General features: G+C 40.6%; 1 protein-coding gene across 1 annotated transcript in view; it reads left to right on the top strand.

Annotated features, from left to right (window-relative positions):
• Window positions 1-6,881: 6,881 nt before the first annotated feature.
• The window catches only part of RND3 (Rho family GTPase 3), a gene marked incomplete at its 5' end in the record, with an annotated part of 6,079 nt that continues 1,326 nt past the window's right edge, over window positions 6,882-11,634 (top strand). Inside the window, 3 exons of the mRNA XM_010164125.1 lie at window positions 6,882-6,918; window positions 7,326-7,441; window positions 8,962-9,096. Of these exons, the coding sequence (XP_010162427.1) occupies window positions 6,882-6,918; window positions 7,326-7,441; window positions 8,962-9,096 (288 nt within the window). The remainder of the gene's footprint in view (window positions 6,919-7,325; window positions 7,442-8,961; window positions 9,097-11,634) is intronic.

The raw sequence follows: 11,634 nt of genomic DNA, 5'->3' as shown, positions 1-11,634 counted from the left end.
GAGGTATATTTTAGCGATATACTTGATTTTTGGTGAGGGAAAAGGATGGGGGGGACCCAGCTGTACCCAGCGATTTGGCAGCACTGCAGGGGAAGGTGGGCAAGGCAGGGGTATGGGTCCTCACCTGCCTGACTGGAAGGAACCTTCTCTGAGGAGCTCCAAGGTTACCTCTGCTTCTCTGTTGCTACCAAACCTGGCTTTGCCCAGCAAAAGAGTGAATATATGTGTTTATATATGCTAATGGTAAATTACATCAGCTCATATTGAAGTTGTAGATGCCCCCTCCCTGGGAGTGTTGAAGGCCAGGCTGGATGAGGCTTTGAGCAACCTGGTCTGGTGGAAGGTGTCCCTGCTGCTGGCAGGGGGGTTGGGACTGGATGAGCTTTAAGGTCCCTTCCCACCCAAACCATTCTATATTTGAGTTCTGTGTGCCCTCCTTAATACCTCTTTTATAAAATCCAGTGCTTTTTCCCCTGCTTTTGAGAAGTCTTTAAAGCCTGGAAAAGACTAAGGATGTAGACATCTCTGCCCATCTGAAGGTGCAGAGGGACCCATCCTTTCTGATGTACCATGTGTGGTGTTTAGGGTCCTCATCCCTCTTCAGCTGTGCCTTCCAAAAAGCCCTGGCTCACATGCCTCAAAGGTTGAGGTTCTTGGTGCTTGACTGTCTTAGATCTCCTGTTAGGACAAGAACTCCTCTAGATCCTGCTGTTGTTGATAATTGGGCTGAGCTCAGTGCCAGGGTGGTGGGGATGGACCCCTGAACTTGCCAAGCTCAAAAGCATGGACAGCAGCGAGTCTCTGCTTCTCAATAACTGGACGCACACAGGAGAGGTGGTCAAGGGTGAATGACACCATGAACCATTCACGCAGGTGTGGATCAACATTAACTCTGCAGAAATGATTGGGAGGGGGGGAAAAAAAGCTGGAGGAACTTAACAGAGTCTGCAAACCCAAAAGCTGGAGGAGCTACAAGCCCTTTCTTTCTTCTTCAGACAGGTTGTATAGATAGCTTTTGAATGGTGAATTTGAATCTAGCAGTTCCTTCAATACAGGAAAGCAATCCTTTTACCAGAAATGAAAATGTTAATCCCTTTTTTTAAATAAAAGCAGTTTAGGCGGTGTGTTGGCTTTCCTCTTGCTGTTGAGGAAATGATTCCAAATTCTTGCAACACGATTACTGGGAAAAGGCAGTCTCTGTGCCCACAACCAGTATCAGTGGAGTGCTGAGCTAATTTTTTTGCTTCATCTTGTGCCAAGTAAGACTTGCAGACTTTTTTAGTGTGTGTCTGGCTTGAGCTTTCATCCTGATTACTAAGCTGGCTGTAACAAACTCGATGATAATAGAGTAAGGGATTATTAAAAATTAATAGTTAGTGAAGTTATTTTGGAAAATTTTATCTTTAGCTATTAAAATAACAACACGCTCGCAGGTTAAGCTGTTTGTCATGGGAAGGTTTGGAATCTGTATGTCAAAGGCTGGAGACACCCATGTAATGAAATATTGTGTAGCATTTCAAAAGGTAAAAGCAGTGGAAGAAACACCTGCCAGCCTTTGTGTGTGGGTGTCATCTTCTCAGGCCTGTCCTGGAACTAATAAAAAATTTGATTGAGTCAGAAGTTTTTTTTTTTTTAAGATCAAGCAACTAATTTGTCTGCAATCTGAAACTAAAGAGGAAATATTTGAAAGAGCCAGTGCTTGGTGGTGTAAAATATTACTGACCAGTGGATCTTCTGGTTGTGGGACTCTGCGGATGAAGAATTGTCTCTCTGTAAACAACCCTTCTCACCAACTGCTACCCATTAACCCAACTCAAAATCACATCAGCAGATAAGGGACATCAGAAGATAAGATAGTGCTTTAGCATTATCTTAAAGTCTTGGTAATTTATTTATTACGAGTCTTTGTCCTAGTCCTCTGCTGAATTAGAATCAATGTCTTAATGACATTTTTAAAGCGGGGACTAGATCTAGTTAACTTTAAAAATATGACTGATTAACTGCCAAATACTAATGGAAAGTATGTCCTTTGCAGCACGGGGGAGGCAGTGGCCTGAGTCATCTGAGGTACTTCAGGATCTCTCAGGGAAGGATGCTGTTCAGCTGAGTTTGATTGCAGTGTACTGCAGATACTTTCAAGATGACTTGATCAATATTTAGTACACATCTTTAACACTCTTAACTATTTTCAAACTGGGAGCATGCAACAGGCTGCCTTGCAAGTGAATTTCTGGCTTGGGTTAAAGTGGATGTTGGGTTTTTGCATTAAATCCTTTGGAAGGAAGGTCTTGCCACTTTGAGCATTTTAATTTTATTTTTTTTTTCCTCACTGAGAAAACGAGAAAAGCTGTAAGCATTGGTTAAAATAATCTTGTGTTAGGGTGAGAACAGGCCCTGCTGTCATGGTGTTGGTTTATGATCCTTTATATAATACTAATGTGCTTTTTCCTAGAGGACTCTTAAGTACAAAATATGTACTTAAGCGCATGAGTCATGCAATTGATAGAACATTTTAAAGCTGGCTGTCAATTTATTGGGATGGTTTTGTTGTATCTTGGATATACCCGTAGAAATATGGGACAAAACACTCTTACAAGTAAGAGTGGAATGGGAAGATTAATTATTCAAATATTTTCTGGTACTGTCTAGTTCTGCAAGTCATTAGAAGGATTTAAATTAGCCACAGCATTAAGGAAAGCACTTGCCAACTTGAATTTCAATTGTGTTTTGGACTACCAACCCTTCTTTCAAAGCAGGAATGTCTGGTTGCAATCTTAACTACACCATAAATTATTCCACTCTGTGGTAACATTGTATGGCAGTCTTGAGCTGCTTGGGAGCTGTCTGCTTATTTTGTTAGGTAGACTATGAGAAGTTTCTTCAGGCTGGAGCTTCATCTTCCAGCCTCATGGACCCTGTGAAGAATACTTGTGTATTAGATGTCTTTGTCTACCACAGGCATGAACTTAATGTGCATTTACCAAGGTTTTGGCTTCTTCAATTAAAAGTGACTGCTTTGATACTTTTATTTTTTGCTAGTACACCAGCAGCTGTGGCACAGAAATCACATACTATTAATTAGGTTTACATACCTGTGTCTCTCTCTAAAGCATATTTAGTTTCTTTTTTTATTGGTTGAACTGTGGAAACTGTACTGGATACTCCAATAAAATAATTCTCAACAGGGCCAGAAATACTTATGCACTGCTGGGGATTAGCATATAATTAAATCCAGAAGGGCCTTTAGAGCCTTAGATCAGGTTGGCTTTGCTGTGGTTTGAATGTGCACAATGTATTCAGTGTCTATATAAAAACATAATATTAAATAGAAAGCTTTTTACTGAAATCTTTCAGAAGACATCTGAAAAGTACATGAATTAAAGTTACTGTTTTCCTGAACTCTCTGGCAGTAGGCATTGGAAAGGAAATGTCACATTTCTGTCTTTACCTTCCAGTTCACTTGCAAGTTAGTTGCATTGAGCCATGGGATTTTTTTTTTTATGCCAGAGTAACAGTAAGTAGTCTTTATAAGGTTTTTTTTTTTCCTTTTAGAGGGGAGATAATTAGAATTGATAACTGGGAATACCAAAGTCCTGTTTTCTGTTTGAGGTGTTACAAATATCTGATATTGGGAATACCAAGTCACCTACCAAAGTCCTGTTTTCTGTTTGAGGTGTTAGGAATATCTGATATTCATGTGCTTGGAGATGATGTGTTCTAGGATATTCAATATAAAAAAGATCACCTGCCTTTTCTCCAACACAACCAAGGTGGATTTGAAAGGAGGAAAGCCATGGGCAGTGAGTCAGCTACTTACCAGTGGCCACTGCAGTATTTGATGTGTTTTCTATGTAACTGATAATTAGTGAGCCCAAGGGTTTGGGAGTGAGAACGTTGCTGTTCATCTGCTGTTCTTTCAGTTGACTGGAATCCAAAAAGGCTACAAAGACTAATGCCTGATGGCTGCTTGGTGGTGTGGAAATAGAAAAGTCTTGCCTGTTACTGAGCTCTGCTTCCCTTAGGGCTCGTGGGTGAGCAGAGGCTGAGCAACGTGGTGAGCAGGAGCTGCCCAGGTTCAGCTCTGTAGGTGGGACATGGGGCTGAAGCTTCTGGTTGGGAATGGTGCTGGTGGCAGCTTTGGGTCTTGCAGACAAGTAGGACATCAGCTCTCCATCACCTAGCATCTTAGAGTAGTGCTAAGCCATCAAAAAACTAAGTATGCTTTAGTTTATAACGATGTAATTATGTTATTTATTAAGGCAGTAACATTTAAACCTAAAATTTGGTATCTTCTATAGACCAAATCCAACCAGATTGCTGGGGAGAGGTTTTATTCCAGTTTAAAAGCTGAATTTGTCTTGTACTTAACATGAAACATAAGGTTTTAAAAGTAGATCATTCTTAATGTTTAAATTATTTTGGCTTAAATTATTTAAGTTGCCAAACAGATTAAAGGAGGAGGATTGCAGATGGAATATACTTCCACCACAAAGTAAGATGAACTACAGAATTATCAGCAATTCCTCGATAAAACAGCAAAATCATCCCTGTCGTCCTTGACAAAAATGTTTTATTTTGTAGGAATCACAAACACACATTGACATGTTGGGTTTGGGGTTTTTTTTTTTTCCACAAATACTTTAACTGAAGCTCTCCATTCTCCTTCTGTTTTCTAGGGTTGGCATAGCTTCAAATCAGCAGACTTAACTTAAAAAAAGAGGGAGCAGCCTTTGACTGGGCTGTGCTCAAGTTGTCTGTTCAGACTTGAGCTTCATTCCTGAGATTCCTGCCTTCTGAGGGTTTCTCTGGGCCCTGGGATGAAATGCCAGATTGAATAGACTCTCACAGCCGGGGCCGTAGCCCCTCTTTATTTGTGCAGTAATAAAGGTTCAGTTATCGCTGCTGAATGAGAGCAGGAAATTTCCTTTGTTGATACTACAGCCCCAGTATTTTAAATGGTTCCTGTTTGTTCTACCACACACTCCCCAGAAGAAAAGGAGGTGTCCAGTATTCCTCCTAACTTACATCCCGAGCAGAAGGACTGCCTATAATATAAAACTGTGCTTATTCTAACTCAGCAACTTTAATATGAGAGGTTCAGAAGGCAAACTTTAAAAGAAAAAACCCTCAAAACAAACAGAGCTCCAGCTGACACAGTAGAAAGGAGTCTCTGGGCTGGAGGTGGTGACTGGATGTATACATAAATACGTGCTGAGGGACATATATGGTATGTTGTATCCCTGAAGACTGGTGAGTGAGGAGATAGGTATGTGTCTAAGGAATTAGTTTCTGGGTGAGGCTTTTTTTGAGGCTCCTTTCTAGCCAGCAACCATTTGGCCAAGCATTAATACTCTTCCATCTTGCCCTTACTTGCCTGAGCTCAGCAGGGAGATGTGCTAGCCAGGCAGTGGCTCTCACTAGCACGCAGTGCAGGTGGCTAGTTAACGGCGAGCTGCTGTGCAATTTGACTGTCCAGGGTAAATAATTTGACCCTGGGGCTGTAGGATAAATAATTCAGCCTTGAGGCTGCAGGATGGAGACACTTTAATAGCAGTTGGGGAATAATTAGTAGTAAAAAAAATGCTTATTTGATAGTCACTGCAAGCAGAGCTGAGCTTAAATGAATAGTTAACTACAGGTCAGCTCACTTAGATTTCTTTCTAACATGTCATTTACTGCTGAAGACAGCTAACTGGGTTGGTTTTTTTTTTTGAAGAGCAGTTTTTGACAGCTGCCTCTTTTAGATTGACATCATTTATGAAGATGAGCATTTGAATAAAATAATCTCGTTGAACAAATTACCTTCTGCTACCTAGTTTGGTAATGCTTCATTCCCCATGTGTTCCTCTTCATTTCAAAAACAACATTCCTGGGATTCTTGATTCCTTCCTTCCCGTAGAAGCTGTCCAACTGAAGTCATCTGTGATACGTTCACACCATTCCCCGCTCTGCTTTGTGCAACAGTCTGAGCTGTCTGTCAGTTAAAAACTTGAGGAATTTCTCTAATCCAGTTAATAGTCCTGTTCAGCCTCTCAGCCCTTACAGCCAATTAATTCTAGATAGTTGGAAAATTGGTGCTATAATTAGCTGATAACCCCAAAACTCTTGAAAGCTGTTTTCTTGTTGCGTATGTTCTATGCTGTATTTTAAGTTTGTGAGAGAAAAAATACAGAAATAAGACTGTAAGACTAAGAAAACACATTTTAAGTTGCAGGCATGTGTTTTTAAAGCCCAAGCCCTTATCCTGTTGGACCACTTAACTGTTTAAGTATCCTTCTAAATCAGAAATGCATTCTCCTCAGAAATTGAAGCTTCAGAGTCAAGGCCAAACTGAATGGTGGCTGAGTGACTGGAACTCTTTAGGAAAAAAAAAAGGGGGATTTTCCCCAAACCTGTTCCCAGATTCACAGGGAATAAAAATGAGATGATAAAAATGAGATTTCTCAACCTGGAGAAGTAAAACAGGTACAAAATGCAATATTGGACCTATTTATGCTCCATCAGATTACTAAGTTAGCTTTGATCTCATTGATAAAAATGTGTTTTATGGGGTAAACATAGAATCCCAGACTGGTTTGGGTGGGAAGGGACCTTAAAGCTCATCCAGTCCCAACCCCCCTGCCATCAGCAGGGACACCTTCCACTAGACCAGGTTGCTCAAAGCCTCATCCAACCTGGCCTTCAACACTTCCAGGGAGGGGGCATCCACAACATAAACATTTATTGCAAGCATATATTGGTTTACAGCTTGGGGAGGCTTTTCATGCCCGTTAACTTGTGTGCTGCTTTAATTTGAAGCAAGAGTTTCCCTCTAAAAATTGCCCATATCCATGACAGCTAAAGAGGCTTTTTTTTTTGCACTTGGAACTATTTGTTTTAAATTAAATGTTAAAAGAATCAAAACAGATTTATTTCAAAACTTTCTCAATTTTCCCATGAAAACACGACTGTGACAAATCTGCTTTGAAGAAGCAAAGTCAAATCCCTGCCTATTTAATGCTGGGACTTAAACTTGGGCTGACCTGATTTCCCTTTCCTTGTTATTGAGGGCATCCCAAGCTTTTGGTGGGAGATGGATCACTGGGGTGCCATCACTCTTAATTACTTGGGAAAGTGGTTGCTTTTGTAGGTGAGAAACAAAAGGAAAGTGGGGGGGAAATGAGCAACTGCAAGGAGTGTTTTGGGAAAAGGGTGCTATTGAAGAAAAGATGGTGGCTGGGTGATAAAGACCTTCACTGAAAAGCTTTTTTCTAAACTTTTCTGAATAAACTTGAATGATTGCAGAAAATGGAAAATATAAACTAATAAATATATTATTTGTTTCCCTACGGGGTCTCCTTATTATGACAACGTCCGCCCGCTCTCCTATCCAGATTCTGATGCTGTCCTGATCTGCTTTGACATCAGTCGGCCAGAAACTCTTGACAGTGTGCTAAAAAAGGCAAGTGTTCCAGAAACATTTCAGTACAAAACTGTTTGACTATCTTGTCTTTAAATCTCTGAAGAGTGGTGCTGTTTCCTACTTTGGAAACTTCAGTTTGTTTCTTTTAATGGAGGGATGACTGGACTGAGCTCTGCACTGCTAGAATTTGAGATCATTTGTTTGAAAGGGATGAATGTTAATTGAAAACAAAAAAAAAACCCTCTCCAGTGGATGCTTAGGGGTGAAGTAAATTGTCATTCCTCTGCTCTTAGACAGCAGTGAATTGTTTAGGGTGGTGTGAGGTGCAGGGCTGGGTGCAGCAAGAAATTGTCTCTCACATTCTAGTCAGATAACAGACAGGATTGAGAAACTTTGCCATGTTGCAAAGGCGGTTAAAACGTGCCTGCCAAGTGTTTGGACTTTTGCCATGGCTTTACGTAATTTCTCAGCCTGAAGTTAGAAGGAGCCAGTGACAAATGCCTCTGGAAGCCAGAAGGAGACCTGACAGTGGCATAGAAATGTAATCTTGCACCAAACTTCAGAATTTTATCATGAGCTCAGTGATCTGAGACTCGGTGCCAGACTTTCCCTGAGTTAAAACATTGCATTTTGATAATCAAGCTCTGTGTCTGTGAGGTGATTCTGGTCCTATCCTTGGTCACTGGCTGTGACTCAGCTTTGTGGTGTTGTCTTTTAAGACTTAATGACCTGAAGTTCCTTTTTTTTCTGTAGCTGGGGCCAGTGATTCTTGTGTCACTGGGAATAAAGTGGCATACAATGCTCTGAATAGTGTACAGAAAATAATTGAGACTATTCTCTCAGCTACTAACTGTGCCAACAAACATCTAGAACTGTCTTTTCTGTCCCTGATAACGTTGATTACTATACTGTTGCTTAATTCTATATGCTTTCAAACCCAAATGATACCCTGAAGCCTTAGGGATTGTATGATCTGTACAGATTATGCTGCAAAATTTTTTGGCTTTCTTGTATTCTCACCACGTAGAGGGAGAAGAAACCCAAGGAATGTACCACAAGTTCTGTGTAAAGGGCTTATTCCTGGGTCACAATAGCTGAAACTGTGACTGATTGTGTAGTTTTAGGTATGAGGATGTAGTCATGAGCCAATATATAGCCAGGATTTTGTGGTCATACAAGACCTACCTCTGTAGCTCCGTCTTGAGGAACCATGGCATGTGGTGCCACCAGGTTTCATTGGTTCCTGTCTACAAATGGCTGTGACTGTGAGGAGCAACAGGTCTGCAAACCTTTACTCAAGTAGGTAAACAATCTCAGTTCATTCCTTCTCAATTAGTAAGTCAGTGGAGTTAATGAGTGTATGAGATTGTAAGATTTCATCCTTGACCAGATTCTGCTGGAACTAATGCCTTGAGAAATTAGCCTGAAGGTAGATACAGCTATTACGTAAGAGTATTTCCACATGAAATGTCATGACTTATTAAACTTTTATCTATTGCTGCTTTGGATTTAAACATTCAACTTATATATATATAATAACCACCTAAAATTTTTTACAGTGGAAAGGTGAAATCCAGGAGTTTTGTCCAAACACCAAAATGCTTTTGGTTGGTTGCAAGTCGGATCTCCGCACAGATGTCAGCACGCTAGTGGAACTTTCCAATCACAGGCAGACACCTGTGTCCTATGATCAGGTATGTGCCACCTCCTTCGTTGTACTTTGGGGTGGAAGATCAGACTCTTTTCCATCGCTGTAACCATCTTTATGAACAACTTCTCCCCACTTTGACACGAGTGCATCCTAGAAGTCAGATGCGTGTCCTTGAGTAGTTGCTGGGAAGTGAATTTGAAAACTAATGCATAAAGGCAAAGCCTACCCACAGACTGGAGGCAGCAGAAAATCATGCAACCCCACAACATATGCTTTAAACATCATAAGATGGTAGCCTTCTTGGTGGCAAAGAGCTTTTTAAGTGAATTGGAAAGAAATTTACTGCTTTTCTGGGTCTACAGAGACCAAAACAGTAACTGAGATGTGACATATCCTGTTTATTTACTGACAAATTGGTAAAATTTTTTTATTCAAACTTAAGATTTGAACTTTGGCATCATGACAAGCACTGCATGTGCAACCTGATCTAGTTGAAGATGTCCCTGCTCACTGTAGGGGTTGTTGGACTAAATGACCTTTAAAAGTCCCTTCCAAACCCAAACCATTCTATGATATAGTCTGAGCCCTTTAAAAATCCTATTTCCTGAAAATATCTTCTGTGGAAACACCTTGTAGCTCCCTCTGAAGGTGACAGCAAATCCAGAAAGCATTTTAATTCTTGGCAGCAGTTCTCTGCTGCTGTGGAAATGAGAAGTTTGGAGCCAGGCATCAGGGGATAGAGAAACTGAGGTGAAAGGAAGAAGAGTCAGACCACTGGAGAGCAGGAGGTAGAGTGGGAAAACTGGGCTCTCAGGTGAACTTCCCCTTATTACTGACACATGTGTATCGTGTGGCAGCTGAATCACAGTGGTGGTTTGACCCCTGCTGAGTTTAACAGTAAGAATGGTACCTCCAGAAGTAACTTCAGCTACTGTTTTATCCTGTGCTATCAATTTTTTTTAATATTTTATCCAGAACCTCATGTTTTCCAAACCAACAGCTCCTAATATGTGGTTACTAATAATGCAGCCACCTACAACATGTTTAAATTTGAAATTGCAAGGATACCATAAACTGAGAATCTTGATTAAAATATAATGTGGAGTGTTGTACTGTGATGGCTTATCTGATTATGGCATTTTTCTACACTTAATAAACGTCCTTCCAGCTTGGACAATTTTCTATGAAACTAAATGCCATTTTTTTACCTCAGTGTAAAACAATTTTTACAAGGGAAGTGGTTGTGTCACCATCCCTGGGGGTGTTTAAAAGACGTGTAGATGTGGCACTTAAGGATGTGGTTTAGTGGTGGACTTGGTAGTGTTTGGTTAATGGTTGGACTTGATGATCTTGAAGGTCTTTTCCAACCTATCCAATTCTATGATTGTAATTCAGAAATGTCCCAAAATCCCACTTGTTGTGGAAGATGTCATCTGGGTTGCAGACTGCTACTGCTGCATGTGTATGTATTCATCTTGTTCAGCCTCAGAGCTGTAATTTTCCATGCTACTTCTCATTTAATATTCAACTTAAAAGGAAATACTGTCTGCCATTTATTACATACACAAGTTTATATATTACATATTTTACAGTACTGCAGTTAAATCACCAAGTCACTTGACAGCCAGAGGGAAAAATTGTGTGTGTTACAGGGAAGCCCATATTTCAGCAGACTCCCCATAATTTCACCTGTACTCGACGTAAGCAAAAGCTTTGAGCAATGCTTTTATCTCTTGTGGTTGCCAAATCCACGGTGACATGAAGCAACCTGGTGCTCTCCTGCTCTAGTTCCAGGGAAGGGTACTGTGAGGTCAAAGATACACAACTTATTTTTTTTAGATGCCTTTGCCTTGCTAAGTCAACATAGGATCAAAGAACTCAGTGGGATTTTTCCCTATTCCTCTGAACTTCCAAAGGAAATGTTGGGATAAAGCTAATGGATGGTGACACCCTGTCTCCAGTATGCTAACTGGTTTCCAGTCAGCTACACCTGAGCAAACATTTCTGAGGTATAGGCTAGGCTTGGCTAGTAGGAGTTGAGATGTTTAACTGTGGGGAGGACTCATCCTACAAACTAATATTCCTTTATCAACCACTCCCAGTTAAAATTGATAAGAAAATGGCTGCATCACTGCAGTGTAAACAGTGGGTGCTGGAGACATGGCTCCAAATGGATCAGTGCCCTCAGCCTGGCTCTAGAGCAAAGAGGAGGGGTTGGATTGACTTGTGCCTGTATCTCAGGCCCACGAATATGTGAGGAGTGACACATCAAGGATGTGGTTGGATTTCATAACTAAAAAGATTCATTCCCTCAGAAGTAAAATTCCATTGAAACAACTCAGTTTTTTTTTATTTTTTTCACACAATGCTGTATTGTCTTCCAGTAGCAAAATCCACAACAGGATACTGGGATATTGTCATCTGCCAGTGTTGTGTGTTGTTTTCCTTGTGCTGCTGGAACAAATATCCCTGCTTTGACTTTTAATACACTTTAAAAACAAAAAAGAAGGGCTTGTATAACCACTAATGTCCTTTTTTTTTTTTCTTCTGCCTGTTCCCTAGCTACAAATTGATGTAACTA

The sequence above is a fragment of the Antrostomus carolinensis genome, unplaced genomic scaffold (genome assembly GCF_000700745.2).
Source record: "Antrostomus carolinensis isolate BGI_N321 unplaced genomic scaffold, ASM70074v2 scaffold22443, whole genome shotgun sequence".
In the NCBI taxonomy this organism is placed as follows: Eukaryota; Metazoa; Chordata; class Aves; order Caprimulgiformes; family Caprimulgidae; genus Antrostomus; species Antrostomus carolinensis.
Note: the sequence above shows the minus strand (reverse complement) of the source record. Positions and strands in the feature narration are given on the sequence as shown.